At 49.9% G+C, this 19,207-nt stretch overlaps 1 protein-coding gene across 1 annotated transcript; it reads left to right on the top strand.

Annotated features, from left to right (window-relative positions):
• The first annotated feature begins 1,404 nt into the window (after positions 1 to 1,404).
• Positions 1,405 to 10,722, top strand: CFAP298 (cilia and flagella associated protein 298). The gene is made up of 7 exons (XM_025449803.3): positions 1,405 to 2,292; positions 4,860 to 5,027; positions 6,225 to 6,292; positions 8,258 to 8,416; positions 9,121 to 9,252; positions 10,036 to 10,131; positions 10,416 to 10,722. Exons 1-7 carry the CDS (start codon positions 2,154 to 2,156, stop codon positions 10,524 to 10,526), a joined length of 873 nt encoding a protein of 290 aa, XP_025305588.1. The 5' UTR covers positions 1,405 to 2,153; the 3' UTR covers positions 10,527 to 10,722.
• Positions 10,723 to 19,207: the final 8,485 nt, after the last annotated feature.

Here is a 19,207-nt window from a genome sequence, read left to right as displayed (position 1 = left end):
CCCAGGCACCCCTAACCTTGATCCTTAAACCACTGGATTATGTTCATTAACCTCTAAGAAGTTATAGAGAATAATAGGCTTTTTAAAGGAACTTTGCATTTTAAGATGATTGAGGTGTCTATTTATCTATATATGCAGTTGTAAGAAATATTAGAGAGATTCCATGAACCCTTTACACAGTTCCCCACAGTGGTAATATTTTACAAAACTATAGTATAACCAGGATGTGAACATTGATGCAAAACATTCCCATCACTGGGAAAAGATCCTTGTGTTGCCCTTTTCCTGCTGCCTTCCCGTTGCATCCCATCTCCCCTCCCTTGTCCTTAGCCACCAATCTATTCTCCATTTCTATAATTCTGCCACTTGAAGAGCATTATATAGATGGAATCGTGGTAGATGACCTTTTGGGAGTGACTTTTTCTACTCAGCATAATTCCTTGGAGATTCATCTAGACTGCATGTGTCAATAGTACATTCCCTTTTTTTTTTTTTTTAAGATTTTATTTATTTGAGAGCACAAGTAGAAGGAGAGAGAGAGAGAGAATCCCAAGCAGTCTCTGCGCTGAGTGGGAAGCTTGATTCCAGGACCCGGAGATACGACCTGAGCCAAAATCAACAGTCAGACCCTTAACCCACTGAGCCACCTACGTGCCCTTTGTCTATTCCTTTTTATTGCCAAGTGGTATCTCATGGTATGGATGTACCACGGCTGGTTTAACCATTCACCCACCCACTGAAGGCTATCTGGGTTGTTCCTGGTTTGGGACTGCTATAAATAAAGCGGCCAGGAACATTCTTGTACAGGTTTTTGGTGTGAACGTTAGTTCACTGTCAACCAGGTTTTGAGCAGTAGGCTTGATGGATACAGAATGGGACTCAGGATAAACAGGGGGATGACCTTATGGCCAGCAGTGAGGAGCTCAGATGCCGCAGCAGGCCCCCTTCCCCCTCTGGGGAGAGAGACCTTGGCCGTTGGTGCACGTCCCAGGACATGAAAACTCCTCTGCTCCCTGGGCTCCATACGCTGTCTGAGCAGCATCACTGTAGCCCTCTTCATGGGAGGCCCTGGGTCCACGGTCACACACCACCCGCGCGGCACCCCCCCACCCCCCAGGGATGAAGTGTCCACGGTGAGCGCCCAAGTCTCAGGAACACAAAGCAGCAGGTGCAAAGCAGCAGGTGCAACCTTCCAGTCCATTCCTATTCGGCAGCCCTGAAGGAGATAACCTTGCACCGTTATCAGGCTCGGTGCAAGCGTCCTCCCCGACGGGGCCCTCCATGTCTAAAGAGCCAGTCGCCCTATTTGGTTTCCTCTAGACTCCTGTGAGAATTGCCTTGTCCCCGTATTTTGTTTTCTCTTTGTCACTTCCCCTGGACTGTGAGCTCCAGGACCGCAGCGACGCCTGGAACAGCGCCCGCTCAGTAGGAACCTGTCGGGCGACGGCTGGCTGACAGTCTGGGGACGGCCGCCGCGGCAGCAGCCGCCCGAGCCTCCCAGCACCGGGCCCCGAGACAGCCCCGGCCCAGGGCCGCCCCATACCCAGCAGCCCCCGCGCGCACTTCCCGAACTCCTCCAGCCCGGAAGCCGCGGGCAGCACTTCCGGAAGTGGTGGGGCGACGGCGGAGGCGGTGCTGCGCGGACGGGGACGGGGCTCGCTGCGGCGCTCGGGGCCCGGAGGTGCTCACCGCCCCACTCACTCCCGACCTAGCAGCCTCCTCCCGTCGCAGCCAGCTCCCTGCGTGGAACCTCGGGCGGGACGTCCCGCGTCCCCCTCCGGCGGCTTGCGTTGTGTTGGGCGGTTGCCCAGACAACAGGCACTTCCGGAAGGGGGGCTCGGCGTCGAGCTGTGTGGATCGTTGCCAGGCAGCACCTGCTTCCGGGAGCGCGACGCCGGACCTCGCGCCCTGCGGCCTCCCCACCGTCGCTTCTGACTGGAGCCGGGGGCCTCTGTGTTTCTCTGTTGCTCCTGGCAACAGCCACTTCCGGGAGCGAGTGCGCCCCCCTCCCCCCCCCGCCGCGTCCCTCCAAGGCGGGCGCGCGAGCCCCGGGTTCCGGTCTCTAAGCAGCGGTTAGTCGGTGGTCGCGGGTCCCCCTCGGGTTACGGCCTCCCGGGCCTCCTCGCCGCCGCGGCGGGGTCTCCGGGGCCGCCATGGTTCTGCTGCACGTGAAACGGGGCGACGAGAGCCAGTTCCTGCTGCAGACGCCGGGGAGCACGAAGCTGGAGGAGATCACGGTGCGGGTGGCCCAGGTCTACAACGCGCGGCTCAAGGTGCAGCGCATCTGCTCAGGTGCGGCCCGGCGGCGCGACGCGGAGAGTGGGCGGCGGGGGGGGGCGGGCACAGGACCCCCGGGCCGGCGGGGCGGGCGGGGCGGCGGGGGCGGGGTGTCAGGTCTGCAAAGATTTGCAAAGACGTGCGGCTGGCGGGCTTGGAAAGGATCGCCGGGGTCCCCGCGAGGTGCCCGAGGAGGAGGCTGGGCAGAGCGCGTGCGCGGGACCTGCGCGGGCGGGCAGGGGCGGCGGCCCCCGGGCCTTTTCACCTGCGGCGCGCCTGCGCGTCTCAGTCCCTTAAGCGTCGGACTGGATCTCAGCTCAGGTCCTGACCTCGGGGCTTGGAGTTCAAACCCTGCCCCGGGCTCCACGCTGGGTGTGGAGCCTACTTGAAAAAGCCTGAATGCACCGGGTTGAGACTTCAGTGGAGCACGCCCCCCCCCCCCCGCCGGGGGCGCGGGGGAAGCACCTCCCTGCAGGATGCTGCCCCCCAGGGTGGGAAGACCGGCCCAGGGCTTGGTGTTCCCTGCCCTTCTCCAGGAAACCCGAGCTTTTTTCTCATTATTATAGCATTTGGTCACTTCCGTCCATGATCTAGAGCAGCGCCGCCTGGAGACTCCCCCCCCCCCCCGGAGGGGGGTGATCCCTACTTGTGTGTCCGGTAAAGGCACCCACTTGGCACGTGTGGCCGCCGAGCACGACCCCAGGAACTGCGTTTTTAATTGCATTTCTTTTTCATTTAGGTTTTATTTATTTGTTGGAGAGGGAGGGAGCGAGCAAGAGCAGGGGGTGGGGCGGAGGGAGAAGCAGACATGGGGCTCCATCCCAGGGCCCTGGGATCAGGACCTGAGCTGAAGGCAGATGCCCAGCTGACTGAGCCCCGATTTTTATTTTAATCTTTTTTTTTTAAAGATTTTATTTATTTATTCATGAGAGACACACAGAGAGAGGGAGGCAGAGACCCAGGCAGAGGGAGAAGCAGGCTCCACGCAGGGAGCCCGACGCGGGACCCGACCCCGGGTCCCCAGGATCACGCCCTGGGCTGCAGGCGGCGCTAAACCGCTGAGCCACCCGGGCTGCCCCGATTTTGACTTAAATAAAAGAGTTGAGTGCCGGCTGGTAGCTACCACAGTAGACAGCACAGTACTTGACAGGACGGTACACTCCAGATGTGATCTAGAATGTTACTGTTTCTAGAACTCTGTGATTTTTGTGCCCTGGAGAACTCCTTAAGGGTCTTGGTGTCTACCTTTAGGAGGCAGACACGTAGTTTCTTGGTGATATTTACTGATACCAAAACAAGCTCAATATTACATGTTTGTTTGTTTTTTTCTTAAAGCATTTGGGGGAGAAAAGGGACTCCCAATTTCTTTTTCTATAAAATAATCAGTTAAAAACATGCCAGATGTTAATTGTCATGTTAGTGACTCCTTCATGTGTTCTGCAGCCCCCATTGTCAACTGCGGTTCAGGCAGGCCCCAGTGCTATGCCTGCCACAGACCAGCCCCTTCCCCAGCTACTTAGACTCTGGCGGGGAGAGAGACGGTAAAGACCCCGTGAAGTTAACACCGTTTGTTTTGTAGTACTGTATTATTACACGCCATCTGGTGTCCTCTACAGCACTGTGGGAAGACCTAGATCTGTGTGCTTTTCTACAGGAAGGAAGGAAGTGCACGCAATTTTGCAAGGTTAAAATGTGGATTAGGCGGTGCCCTGGTGGTGGCTCAGTCTATTAAGCATCTGCATCCCGGCTCAGGTCACAATCTCAGGACCCTGGGATCAAGCTCTGCATCAGGTTCCCTGCTCAGCGGGGGACCCTGCTTTTCCCTCTCCCTCTGCCCCTGTTTGTGTGCTCTCTCGCTTGCTTACTTTGTCTCTCAAATAAATATTTTTGCAAATAAAATGTGGATTAGTTTTGGGGTAAATATATATAGGATAGGAAAAGTATAAAGCCATGCTTTTGAATACTGAACATGATACTAGAAAACCAAAGTCTTGTCCCAGAGCCATTTTGGAAGGGCTGTGAACTGCCTTAAGTCCTCCCCACTAATCAGATTTACCCAAATTATTTTTTAAGTGTATATATAAAATAGCAACGCTGAACAAGCCTCAGATGATAGAGGTGTAAATTAGGGGAGATGAGGATGTTGATGGTTTTTCTCCCAAAAACCTACCTACCTCACACCTACCTCACAAGGTGAAATTAAATAAATCAGTGTGAACACACTTGGAAATTATAACGCCCTTTGTGGATGTGTGTTCAGAGTGTCGGTGAATTTTAATTTGTGCCTCCTGAATGCCAGGAAGTACAACCCAGCAGAGGATCAGAGCAAGGAACCTGCAGCCCTGCTGCCTGTGACCACAGTGAGCTCCTACATTCTCTGTCCTGCTGGTGACCTAGGACATAGCCATGACCATTTGTCAAAGGTCAAGGACAGGTCTGGCACAAACCAAGTGGTATCTAATGTTAAATAGGGAACCAATGGGCAAGACTGGTGACCTGTAGGGAGCTTACATTTCATTGGGGTACGAAGTGTTGTGATGATAATCATGATACATACTGTCTAACTTTTTCTTATTTTTAAGAAATGGAAGAATTAGCAGAACATGGCATATTTCTCCCTCCTAATATGCAAGGACTGACCGATGACCAGATTGAAGAACTGAAATTAAGGGACGAATGGGGTGAAAAGTGTGTACCCAGTGGGGGCTCAGTATTTAAAAAGGACAACATTGGCCGAAGAAATGGGCAAGGTAATCCAGCCTGTGCTGTTTCTGTGGGCACAACGTGCAAGCAGCTCTTTACATTGAAACACTGACCTCCGTTTTCTGTACAAACCTAGCAGATGCTGCTGCACTGGGTAGCTAAGCCCTTGTGGTGCAGTGCAAATCCAGAATGAATTGGGCGGGTAGAGGAAGCGTCTGTCTTCTTGCTTTTACTGAGACACTGCTAGCTTTTAAACCTGTTAGGTGAACCACTGGAAGCTACCATTATTGTAGGTAACAAATGGTGAAAATCAGCAGTTTCATGTGGTTCAACCTAATTGCCTTTGGGGGAAGTCATTGCAAATGTATTGAAGGTTCCGTTCTGTTTTGGTTTTGCAGATAACGGGGTTTATTTAGAGATTCCTTGAGAAAGAAGGAAATTAACGTGGCCACACGGGTCTCCCCTTGAATTGAAGGCATGCCTCTCCATGACGTAGAGCAGCTCAGTACCTGTCAGAGAATTCTGAAATTATTCCCCCTTTAGTGTGTGCTTGGTCGTGTGGAATTTCAAGGAGGAAAGATGGTAACCCGTTCTGATAGCTTATCCCTTTCAACCTGTGAGAAAGCTCCATTTAGAAGACTAATTAATCACTGAGCAAACACTTAAGTATCTGCGGTGCTCCTAAAACACTGTTAGGAGCCAAAGAAATAGAGAAGTGTCCCTACAAGGACTTTACACCCTCAAAAAATACTTTTGCAAAAAAACTTTGAAGATAAGAGCAATTGTATTATTTCCGTTGAGTTTTAGCCTGGAAAATGGTTGGCTGTCTTCCACGTCTTTTTGTATATAGGCTCCTTGTCAGTTTGGAGAGATTCTTTGCTTTATAGAAGAAATTGCATCAGTGAGAAAAATAATAGTGATAGTGTCTCAGAAGAATCAGTTAATATGGTTTGTGGTTCACCTTTAAACCAGTATTGTCTTATATTAGCCATTTCTACTCTAACAGGGCTTTAGGTTTCTAGCATTTGCACTGCCTGATTAGCACTTTTATTCATTAAGAAGTTAAACTTCGAGGTAGTCTTACCTGACTTCTCACAGTCCACTTTCGCGTGTCCCTCACCTGAATTCCACGCAGGTCCTTCTCTCATCTCCCTGCTCCCTGACTCAGCCAGGAGGGATTAGGATACTAAGAATCGTTTTAAAGTTGGCCATTTCTCTTCCTCTTCCCTGTTTTATTTTCACAGCTCCAAATGAAAAAATGAAGCAAATTTTAAAGAAGACTATAGAAGAGGCCAAAGCAATAATATCGAAGGTTAGCTTTTTAAATGATGCCCTAAAGCCTGTCGTTTGAAACAGACTCTACTCCTGGCTTCCAGAGTTCTCCTCGGACCGGCCTTTGATTTCTGTTAAGCCTTCCAGAGGCAAGGGAGACCGGCATGCCTGGGGCGGCCCCTCGCTTTGTCTTCCCGCGATGATGACACTGATGATGCCTTTGAGCACATTGAGGATCCTCCTATCCTTTCCCTCCCAGCTCCCCTGGGTGTCCTTGCTCTTGCCTTGTACATTTAGTATTTAGGAGACACAGAACTTTCTCCTTGGTCCTCCTCTCCCTCCTCTCTACTCTTCTCAGTGTTTTCCCTCCTCTGCCAGATGCATGCTTACCTCTGCGGTAACTCAGATCTGCCTCCTCCCCTGACTCCTTCCTTCCTTTGCACCTGAGTTTCCACCTGGTTCCTAAGTGGTTCTCCCTGAAAGCCCGCCAGCCGGGACTTCAATCTCAGCTCTCCTAGACTGGACAGCTCATTGATTTTCTTGCTCATCCCCGTGTTCTGGACCCGGGAAGAAGCACTTCCCGCAGATTTCCCCCTGGTGGCAGCAGAGCCCCCTGTGCCTCAGCGTGGGTCCCTTGAGGATGCCTGTCCGACCCAGTTCCTTGTCCCTCACCTCAGCCAGTTTTATTGCAGGCCTTTCAGGCACCAGCAAGGTGGCCTGAGTTCAAGTTTGACACTAACTACTGGGATCAGCTCGGATCCCACGAGTGGTAGGACGAGGCCCCAGAAGGACCCCCACACACACACTTAGTTCAGGCGCCAGGTAGCCCACACTGCTTCCGAATTGGCCCTAAATGTGGAATGTGGATGTTCCCACGACCCCCGCTCTACATGCACCAATTTGCTGGAACAACTCACAGAACACACTGCAAGTGCATACTTACTAGTATAGTTTTGTATCAAGGGTACAACTCAGAAACCGCCAGGTGGAAGAGATACTTAAGGCAAAGTCTGGGGGGGTTGGGGGCTTGCAGAGCTTCCCCACCTTCTCCTTCAAATATCAGTGTGTTCTCCAACCAGGGAGCTCTACTGAGCTTCAATACCCAGAATTTTTATCAGACTTTCATTACATGGGCAAATTATTGGCCAGTGATTTAAGTCCTCTCCAGCTCTCCCCTCCCCCAAGGGGCGGGTAGTAGTGATGGGGGTTGGATATGGAAGTTCTAACCTAACCCTCTAATCCCAGCTTGGTCTCCCCCAAGTGGCCAGTGGCCAGCCTTTCCCTCTAAACTAAGCCCGCCCCCGTCACCTCATTAGCATAAACTCTGGTGCCTCCAAAGGGACTCATTATGAATAACAACAGACATTCCTACCACTCAGGAAATCCCTGGGGATTTTGAAGCCCCTGTGCCAAGAACAGGGCCAGAGAGCAGATGTATCCTCCACTGTATCCTCTCCTGAGCTCTGCTGAGCCTGCCACCTGCCCTCCCTGAACCAGGGCATTCTTCACCCAAGATGAGGTTAGGCTCCCGGTGCCCCCCTCCTTCCCAGGAGAGGCACTCTGGCCTGCATGGCCCTTCCGGCCTGAGCCCCAGCTCCCTGGCCAACACTGGCTGTCCCGTCCCTCCACCCCCTGCAGACAGCCCACTGCTCTCCACTGCTTCCTTCTGCTTCTGCTGGGCCCGCAGCACCCCGTTCAGTTCCCGTCTTCACCCCGTCACTCACCCCTCCTGCTCCTGTGCCGCCTCCTTTCAAGGTGCTGCCTGACTTTCAGTGTGTACTGCTGAGTGTCCTGAGCCCCACTCAGAGTCAGCTTTATGGTCTAGGCCATGGTGGTTGCATGGAAGCCCCAGACTTAGACGGAGTGGCTTTGGTAGCGAGCACTGTTGGAGTCCTTATTGTCACGCTGGCAGTACCTGGCAAGAGTCTCCTAAAAGAGCTTGTTAAATATTTACTGAATGGATTAGCCGCCTTGTGAACAATGAGGCCTGTCCTTGTCCTTTCAGAAACAAGTGGAAGCTGGAGTCTGCGTTACCATAGAGATGGTGGAAGCTGCCCTGGACCAGCTGCGAGGTGCTGTGATGATTGTTTACCCCATGGGGCTGCCTCCCTATGATCCCATCCGGAAGGAATTTGAAAATAAAGAAGACTTGTCTGGAACTCAGGTATGTGGCTCGTGGGCATTCTGTGAGGTGCATCACCGCCCATTTGACCCCTCTGGGTATAGCATTCTGCTCTGTATGCAGCTCCCCCCCCCTGCTGCGGTTTACCTTTTGCTTCATGTTATTTTCTTGTTTTTCTCATTTATTTCTTAACCTACTGGGCAGTATCCGTGGCTCTGAGCCACCTTAAACAGGTGGCATATGCAGAAGCACAAAAACAGCCTCATTATGCCTGTATTTAAAACCCAGCAGGATTCCAATGTTCCTTCTTGGCAGTATCCTAAAAATCCATCCACAGAGAAGGGTGCAGATGAGCTCAGATACTCTCCCCTTCCCAGAACCAGAAGTTAACTGAGTCAGGGAGTGAGTTGGCATCAAAATGAGCAACGGCAAGGGCACCTGGAGGGCTCAGTTGGTTAAATGTCTGACTCTTGATTTCAACTCAGGTCATGATCTCAGGGTTGTGAGATTGACAACTGAGTCTGCTTGGGATTCTCTCTCTCCCCCTCTTAAAAAAAAAAAAAGGGGCAGTCTGACTTGGTGGAGGGGTTGGTTCTTCCTGTGTGGGGAGTGGGACGTGGAGGGTGGAAATGCCAGCCCCACACTGGCAGGGAGCACCAGCCAGGCTGCGCACACATCAGGGGTGGGATCACACACTTGGGGCGGTGTCCTGATAAACCTTAAAGCCGGTTCTTGCTGTGCCCCAGGCAGGACTGAATGTCATTCGTGAATCAGAGGCCCAACTGTGGTGGGTGGCCAAGGAGCTAAGGAGAACAAAGACGCTTTCCGACTATGTGGGCAAAAATGAAAAAACCAAAATTATCGTCAAGATTCAGCAAGTAAGTACTTGTGCTTTAACATGTCACAACTTTTTACTAATTATTTTCCAACTGATAAACATGTTGAATAAGTCTGACTTTACCTCCTAGTTGCAAATACTTGAATCCCACTAGTCCAGGCTTAAAGTCAGACTCTTTGTGCACCAGCAAAAACTGCAAGAATCTGTGGATGGATTATTGATTGACACTGTCTGGAGTTTGTTTTGTTTTAACGGGGGGTGGGGGAGGGGAGTAGATAAGCCTTGTTGACTTCAACTGTAGAAATGGGCTATAAGTAACTAAAAATATTTCCTCAATCAAGTGGAGGCCAAGATGAAGTTCTCCAGCTGGGGACACTGTCAGTTTCTTGAAATGAAAACTAGAGCCTAGAGGACTGATTTCAAGTTTTCAAAGTACTGATACTCTGTGAACGGGAGCATTTACGGATGTAGGTAGCCTAGAGCTGTATCTCCACAAGGCTGCTTTGGTCACATGCTGTCATGAATCATTTTTCTATGATTTGGGGGAAACGGGATCCTCCATGATCTCCCTCCGTTCCCCACTGGACCTGCAGTGGCTGCCTGGGGAATGGCCACGGCACACAGCACTGCCCGGCCTCTGGTCTCCGTCTACCATGAGGGCCCAGGGCGAGGGGCTGCTGGAGTCCAGACCTTCCCGTGCCGATCAGCATGGATCACCGTGTAGCAGTCGGCGAAGGCAGTCGTAAAACATTCTCTGTGACCTCCTGGATTGCCCCTGTGAGAATGCTGTAATCCACAGTCTGCTCCACCCTCCTCTTTTCAGAGAGGACAAGGAGCTCCAGCCCGAGAACCAGTGATCAGCAGTGAGGAGCAGAAACAGCTGATGCTGTACTATCAGAGAAGACAAGAGGAGCTCAAGGTATCGGGTTGGCAGAAGGTTTTCAGCGGAGCTGGCGCCAGGGGCATTCACCCCCTGGCCTTACCCAAGTGCAGGATGTGGGGAGGGGGCACTGCTACAGCTCCCAGCTCTCCAGGGCCGTGGGGACCCCACCTGGCAGCATCCCACCTGCATCCGAGTCTGGGAGCGCCCTTCTGGGCAGGCGGGGAGTGGGAGTTTCGACACAGGTTCTTTCCTCAGCCTGTGTTTATGTTGCAAAACACTTTGCAGAAATGCCTTCCTGAGCAAAACATATTTATTTCTAGAAATTGGAAGAAAATGACGATGACTCCTGTTTAAATTCTCCGTGGGCAGATAACACTGCTTTGAAAAGACATTTCCACGGAGTAAAAGACATCAAGTGGAGGCCAAGATGAAGTTCTCCAGCTGACGACGCTGTCAGAAATACTAGCTCACCTTTCATTTGAGCAAAATAATACAAACTTAAAAAAATAATAATAATAGTAATGGTAGTAAGGTGTTGAATTTCTAGTTTTCTTAATTTTTCTTTCAGTTTGAATGTTTAAAAATTATTCAACGTTTCAGAACTTAATAAATACATCCTCAGAAGAATCAGCCTCAATTATTTTTATTTCAAACCAACCATTTAGTATCTGAGGTTTTTCTTTGACTGAGTCCTAAGGATGTAATGACAAACATTTTTGGTTTTCGGACTTCTTTGTTTTATATTCTCACCACCACTGCCTTGGGGAGGAGATGGAGTTCCTCTTCTCCCTGCGAGCCCTGCGTGCGCCGCGGAGCTTGGCCGGCAGTGGCCACTAGAGGCCGCCCGCCACCTGCCGCTCGCTGCTCTGGGCCGACCTGTGGGACCCGCAGCCCGGATCCATCCACCGTGTCTGTGATTTGACTGAGAGTGTAAGTCACCAGGCATCGCCCAGCCTCCAAGGTAAAGCTCACCTCCTGGCTGACACCTGACTGGCCTTGCTTTCCAGGTGTACAGGCTACACCCATGATGGAAACCAGGTAACAAGCTTGTCTGACCTGGAAACAAGTTCTGGCATTGCTGTGTTTTTCCTGAAAACGAATGCAAACCCCGTAACAGATGCTTGTCCCTTGTGGCCTCAGCCTGCAGCTCTCCATGGGCAAGGCTTCCCCTGAGGCTGACAGTGGCGTTGGGGTCGGTGACCACCCATCCTGATGGGTTTTCTAGGATACCTTTGATTTTATTTTTTTTTAATCCTTTTTTTTTTTTTTTTTTTTATTCATGAGAGAGACAGAGAGAGAAAGCAAGAGTGGCAGAGACACAGGCAGAGGGAGAGCAGGCTCCGTGCAGGGAGCCTGATGCGGGACTCGATCCCTGGTCTCCAGGATCAGGCCCAGGGCTAAAGGCGGTGCTAAACTGCTAAGCCACCCGGGCTGCCCAACACACCTTTGATTTTAAACCCCGACCCATCATCCCCACAGACCCTGAGACTTGAGTTCAGTTCATCTCTGGGACTGCCTCGGCAGCCAGGGTGGCCTAGAAATCCTGTCCTGCTTAGCTTTGGGTCTGTAGGATACCGTTCCCCTAGTTGGAGGGCTTGCAGTGTGCTCACCGTGAGGAATTGCGAAGCGACAGGGACTTCCCCTGCTCTGGCCCTCCTGTGCCCACCGTTCCTCTTCCTCCCCCTCGGCCACAGAGATGGGGCTGAGATGGCAAGGGGGGTGGCGAGCAGAGAGGATATGCTTTATACCTGCTGAGGGGCAGGCTTCTGGGGGGCAGGGGACAGCAGGGCTAGTCACTTCCCCCTCTGCCCATCTCCAGCAGCAAGATTCTCCAAGACGCTGCCCCCACCTCAAGGCAAGGATCGGGTCCTTGGCAGAGACTAGCTTCCCAAGAGCAGAAAGGACCTCAAGCATCTATCCAGGTTCTTCTCCCAAAATGTTCAGCCTCCCCACCATTTCCAGTTACTTAGAGCTGCTGCCCCCAAGCTGGCTCCTGAGGTTCCTTCTGTTCCCAAAGCAAAGTTTCCTAAAGTGGGTTGTAGCCCACCCTAAGTCTTGATTGCACCTCACTCTTCTGTTTGTCAAATTTCATAAAATCAAATCTGTATCTTCTTCCTTTTGACTTTGATTATAATTTTGAGCGTCTCCATGAAGAGTTTTTGTATTGGATGACGTGAAGTTTGCAATGAGATCTTATGATTTTATTTGAGGAGCATCCTGCCTTTGACAATGTATGGCTCATGTGCTTTGCATCGGTGCCAGACTTGCAAAAAAATGTTAGCAAGCCACACAATCATACTAGATCTTTCCAAGAACTACTGTTCTACATCATTAGGAATTCTTATTGACTCGATGGGATATAAATGCTTTAGTGGCCATGATAGTTACTCTATGGCTTCACATAATCCAAAGTTATTAGCCAAAGAGTCACTCACTTTGGGGTATAGAAATCACTAGACTTCTACATCACACTACACTTCTGTGTTGGGTACTCATGTTAAAAAGAACACTCCTCTCTGCCCTTCGCTGCTTCAATAGCTCCAGGCTCTCTATTCAGACAGAGCAGCCCCTTGGCAGCTGTCCATAAAGCAAGGGGGCTGGCGGTCACTGGTGCCCACTCTGTGCCCACCGTGTTGATGTGGAGTCAGTCACTGTGCATCACCCACCGTGGAGGCTGGCGGTCATCTGAGACAGCGACCTGAGTCCTCCTTGGTCACGTTCCTAGTGAGGGCAGAGCCGAGGGGTCATACTCAGGACTTGCTCAGGAATCAGTTTATCAGCAAGTCACCTGGCCAGACAGGAGGTTACAGACCACCCTACAAACTCAATCTTGCTATTACCTTTTTTTTTTTTTAACCCATCTTCAGACCAGTATCCAAAGGAAACGAAGTGCCTATTGACTGCAATGCTAAGCTGGGCCCATAATTTTGTCCTTTTACGTAACTTGTGTTCTTATATGGTTATTTCGTGGAGACCAGGAATGCTAGTAATAAAATTTGACACCACCTAAAAACCCTTTGGACTAGCAAACTGAAACCCTGGGCAGTATTTCTGTCACAGGATTACTGCGTTCCTTGGCAACTGCTCTGCAAAGAATGTGCCATCAAGCTTGAAATTAACAGCCACATGCTTAGAGCACAGCGGCCTCGCACACTGTGGAGGTCCCCTGCAAAGCCTCCAAAACTGCCCCCACCACGCTGTGATGGCCAGGAGGTCCCTGGGGTCATCACTTCTTGTTGCAGAAAGCTCTACTGGCCTGAGTTCAAGGAGAGAGATGGTGGGACTTCCAGTAGAAGTCCAGGACGAGACGTCACGGTAATGGTAGCCGCCGCTGGCACCCTACTGTTTCTCAGATGCCTACACTAAGTGCTTCACGTACATTTTCTCATTTACACCTCACAACAGCCACATTAGGAAGAAACCAGGATGGTTGTCATTTCACAAACAAGGAAACCAAGGCCCAGAAAGGTTCATTGGCCCAAGATGAAGGATCTAAAACCCCACTTGCTTGTCCCAGAGTCTGTGTTAGCTCTAACGGGAAGCTTCTATTGACACCTGAAACCAGGGGCTAGTGAGCAGCAGGCCGGGGGCATCCAGGGAACACACATCTGTGCGGGACCTAGCCGAGGGGCCCTCCTGATTGGACACAGGGCAACCTGCAATTATTTTCATGCCTCAGGCAACAGCTGGGGGACTGTGGGTCCTGAGACCACTCTGGTTCACCTGTCACTGAAGAGGAGAGATGCCCACACCCACCCTTGATCAAAATGGTATAAGCAAAACAGAAGCTGGACTCCACTCGGAAAACCGCCGCCCCAAACGAAAGGAAGAGTGAGGGGTTATGTCCTGGCTGGAAGACAGACTGCGCACAGGACTCTGGGTCACACCAGAGTGGTGCAGAGGCCAGCGATGAACAGATTCCCACGGGCCAAGTCCTGGCCCATCATTGCTTTGAATAGATTGAAGTCTGTTCATTCAGACCAAGCAACCAACAGCCACGTCTGTCTTGCTGTTTCCACCACAAGGCAGGATCATCCTGAAACACAAAATGAAAGCACCCAAGAAACCCATACCAGTTTTGTCACCCGAGTCCCCGATCCCATGGCTGGCTATGTTGGCTCATGGAGAGGCCCACATGCCCTGGGCGCCCCAGCGGCCGTCAGCGCCAGGCTGATGAAGGTGAGAACACACCCGAGCCCTTCGTTCTGTCCCTCCATCTGCATCTTCCTGAAATAAGACGAGGCCATGTATGAGCGACACGGATGACATGATCATGGTGCAGTAAATGTCCACAGGCCTCCTGGACTCCCTGGCTGCTTATCGCCCCTCCCACCCCAACCCTCCACCCCCCCCCAACACTGGGCAGACACAATAGCAGCATTATTCATTCTTGTGGCTTCTCATTTCTTGTTATCCCATTTGCATTGTGCTGGAATGGATCCCATAGGCTCAGGGCAATTTGGGTTTTAGCGATAAATTTGCAAACTACAAAATGCACTCAGCTCTTTCGATCTGATCTGATTCTTTCGATCTGATCCGAATCCGGTGGTATGACTAAATCACTTATGCTGTAAAGTAAAAGAAATGGAAATAAAACAATTAAGGGCATTGATATGCAAAGCAAAGCCGCAAACCGGAGAGCTGCTTTGAGTTTAACTACTAGACCTTCACAAAATGAACTCCGCTCACATGAACACACGTCCACCTTTTCTGGCAACTGTTTCCGGGGCCGGAAAACTCTTGGCATTTCTAGAGGCAATTTACACTGAGCTGATGAAAGAGCTCTCGAGCGGGGATAGCTCTTGATTTTGCCTGGGAAGTAAATATGATTTACGTGATTGAATATAGGATTTTAATAGCTTTATGCTATAGGGACCCCCTGATTGGTGGACATCTATAGAAGAGAAATGTCACGAATTGATTAGCAAAGATTATTTGGCCTGTGAAAATTTCACCCAAGCTGTCTACATTGGAAGATTGGCCTTGAGCTGAGATGGAGGAAAAGGATAGGAAACCTACCTGGCTTAACAAACAACTTGCTTGGGGTAAAAAACAGAATTTTTAGGGTGTGTGTATCCCCTGTCCTTGTTGAAACACTTAAAAATCTAAGACTGAGAAAGTGTCAGACATTTTTCTTTCTTTCAAAGTGGACTACATTTCCGAAATGCCATTGTCAAAATATAATTTCAAAATTAAGCAAATTATATTCTCTGTAATTTGTAAAATCATAAATTGTATTAGGATGATGACATGTACATGATTTGTAAAACTATGAATTTTATATATGTATTTTTTAAAGTAAAACCTTCAGGTAAGGGGGACGCCTGGCTGGCTCAGTTGGGAGAGCATGTGATGCTTGATCTCGTGGTCCTGAGTTTGAGCCCCACATTGGGTGTGGAGCCTACTTAAAAAATCTAGGGAGCATTTCTTTAAAAGAGAGGCTGCCTTGAATTTTCCAGAAAGAGGAAACCTCTGCTGAAACCATTGAACTGTGTCACCAAAACACCTTCCTAGGAGCCCCACATTTAGCTCAGGCCCTCGGTGCTCCCACAGCTACCTGAGAAGGTGATGTCCATGAGGCTGACAGCAAAGCGAGCCTTCGAGTTTTCACTCGGGAGCCACCAGAGTTACAAAGGCAGCCTGTAAGTATATTTTTAAAATTATAAACTTAAATACTTCTCGTTTATAATATTTTTCTCAGTTGAGGCATCAGCTACGTAACACAACCCTCTGATTGTCACCTAACTTCCCCAGCCCAAGTGAGGCTGAGAAGTGGCTTCTGTCCCCTCTCCCAATGTCCCTGCACTTGGCCTGCTACACTTTCCCATCCTCCCTCCAGGCTGCTAGTCATTGTAGTCCCCTTAAATGGCTGTCACCCTGGACGGACGGGGAGCTCTGGAGGCAGGGCACTGTCTTAAGATTTAGTTCTTTTCCCTCAGAAGCAAGTATTGTGACACTTGTAAAGAAGACAAAGCTGATGTCAGGACCAGTGAAAGGACGGTGCCTTCTCTCCTCAACCAGGGGCTGCTTTGCCTTTACCCTTAGGGATAAAGGGAGCGATGGGGCTAGGAGGGGGGAGAGAGATGCAAATTCTCCACAAGGTCATGCTCCAAGGTCAGTGACGGTCCACAGTCAGCACGTGCCGGGGTCAGGGATGCTCCTGCTTCCACAGGCTGTGGCTGAGGTGGGATTTCCTGGTGCAGGGTGGAGTGTGGGTCACTCTGTGCCTAGTGGAGCGCTGTTTTCTGGCCCACCGTGTGTGCCATTGTCACAACCCGATTTGGAGGCCTGCAGACTTCCTCAGGGAAGGTCAGTCTCAAAGCCTTCTTGATTGGGGAAGTGGTCACACGATCATAACTGCATTTTAGAGGAGGAATCGTTGGCAGAGTCCAGGAAATCCTATTACTACACAGAGCACACCTTAAGAGATCAGCTAACTTAAAAAAAAAAAAAAAACAAACAGCATCCTAGTGAATCCATGCCACCCAACACAGCTCCAAATGGGGCAGGGTCTTCCTGTCCTTGGAGGCTTCCATCCAGTTTTGTGTGTCTGAAAAGGGCCACAGAAATTCTACCAAACAGAAAAGCTACCAAACCTTCGTGCAAAAATGGCAAGTAGGAAAAGAGAAGTGTCTCTGAGAAGCTTCTGGTGGGGCGTGTGAAGCCGGATGGGTAGACGCCCACACTACCCCCCCCCTCAGGACTGTATCTCCCAAATGCGGGATGGAGCACCCTCCCCTTGAGAGAGTTTGGGGTCCTAGAGCCCCCTTTTGGCCTCACAACAGCCAGTGTGCTGCATGATAATTGTTCCTTTAGGCCTTTCCTCACTCCAGCTGAATTCTAGCCCTGTCCTCCTAGGGCCACCTCACTGACCATGCATCTCTGCACTGTCCCGCCCTGAGGCCACTTCTAGTCACCTGTGGGCCTCTGCAGCCCTGACCTCCTGGTGAGCAGAAGCTCCACCAGCCAGCACCCGGGAGCCCAGACTGGTTTTAGATCAGAACCCAATGATCAGGTTTGCTCTTCATGACTTTTTAAAATGCCTATTTAAGGTGGGTGGGTGGGGGGGACATTTTCAAAATCAAATACCATCCTCCAGAAGCACCCAGAAGATAGGGCATGTGACTCTTGATCTCAGGGTCATGAGTTTGAGCCCCGTGCTGGATGTAGAGATTAGCCAAAAAATAAACTTCTAAGAAAAAAAATACCGTCTTCCAGAGAGAAGGTGTTAAAAATTTTTTATCATGAAAATTGAAATTTACTGGGAAAGTACAAAAAAACCCAAACCATGTTGAACTCCCAAGTACCCACCATTCAGCTACAAAAATTATCAGTGCCTTGTTGATCAATGCTTTGCAATCTGTTCTCGCAGTGGCCCCTATTGAAATCTTTTAAAGAAATGCCCAGACATCACTTTTTCTGTAACTTTTTTTTGTCAAAAAAAGAAGTTTTACCAGAGGCACCTCAGTGGCTCAGATGGTTAGGCGTCTGACTCTGATTTCTGCTCAGGCCATGATCTTGAGGTCATGGGATAGAGCCCCATGTCAGGCTCCACACTCAGTGCAGTCTCTCCCTTTCCCTCTGCTCCTCCCCCTGCTTGCAAGCTCACTCACTCTCAAGTCAATAAATCAAATCTTTAAAAAAAAAAAAAAAAAGTTTCACACATAGATTCACACATAGAAAAGTCACCAAAAAAATAAAAAAATCCCCAAAGTATAATTAATACAAACAGCATTTTCTGATCATAGTGCAAACCACAAATTCACACTAACCCCTTGAGAGATAGGAGATCCTCCAAAGCTGTACAGTTTCTAGAAAGTAATGATGTGAAAGCAGCACAGAACATATGATTGTGCTACAACAGGATCTAGAAGAAGGTCTAGCATTAAATACCAGAAACCATAAAAGTGAAAGTCAGTCAGTTAAACTGATTTAACTAGCAGAGGACCAGCGAGGGAACAAAAGAAAGCAAAAGGCAGGAATGAATGGAGGTTAAAGCAGAAATGTAATGAGTTGAAAAAGCATTTAATACATCAAAATTGATAGTTTGAAAAATAAACGGTATTAGAAAACTATTAGCTGCCATAACTAAAGGCAAAAAAAAAAAAAACCCATAAATACACAAAGTAGGAAATGACAAGAGTAAAATAAGCAGAAGAATTTCTTAAAATGAGACGACAGATCATTTCCACCAGCTCCGTGTCCGCAGCCGCCGCCTTGCCGCCAGCTCACTGCCTGGCTGTGGATGTTTGACCCGTGAAATCTCCTTTTCTCCTTGCATTTCCCACCCCCTGGGTCCCGAGCAGCTCCCCTCGGAGCAGCTCCCCTCGTCACGGTGGCCAAGACTCAGCCTTTGTACTGAAGCCTTGTGAGCGGTTGAGCCAGGGCTGGAGACCAGGGGTCACCGGGTGTGCGGAGGGGCCCTTCCCTGCGTGGCGCGTGCTCAGATTGTGTTCATATTCCACTGCGAGTGGCACAGAGTCGGGGGCTGGTTGACAGCGTTTTGAATACACCAGAAACAAAATATATTTTGCACTAGTTTAAGCAAATCTAAAAACTTGGAAGGGATGGATAAACTTCTAAGAAAGTCAAGTGTAGGGATCCCCGGGTGGCTCAGCGGTTGAGCATCTGCCTTCTGCTCAGGGCCTGATCCTGGAGACCTGGGATCGAGTCCCACATCGGGCTCCCTGTGTGGAGCCTGCTTCTCCCTCTGCCTGTGTCTCTGCCTCTCTCTCTGTGTTTCTCATAAATGAATAAATAAAATCTTTAAAAAAAAAAAAAGTGTACCAGAATCAGCCCAAGTAGAGGTAAAACATGTAGGCAGAGAACTTTCATAGAAGAAAGAGAGAAAACTCAACCCCCACACACAAAACAATCGCCAAGGGACTCTATGAAAACTTGAAAGACCCATGCGTCACAAAGCTGCATGAACCATCGCGGAGCACAGAAAAAGAACAGGCACTTCTCGGTTACTTCCGTGACCCTAATATAACACGATTAGTAGAACTGCCAAAGACAATCCTCTATCGCTCACAAATACTGTTGCAAACTTTTTTTTTTTAAGATTTTATTTATTTATTCATGAGAGAGAGGGAGAGGCAGGCAGAGGAAG

The sequence above is a fragment of the Canis lupus genome, chromosome 31 (assembly GCF_003254725.2).
Source record: "Canis lupus dingo isolate Sandy chromosome 31, ASM325472v2, whole genome shotgun sequence".
In the NCBI taxonomy this organism is placed as follows: domain Eukaryota; kingdom Metazoa; phylum Chordata; class Mammalia; order Carnivora; family Canidae; genus Canis; species Canis lupus.
Note: the sequence above shows the minus strand (reverse complement) of the source record. Positions and strands in the feature narration are given on the sequence as shown.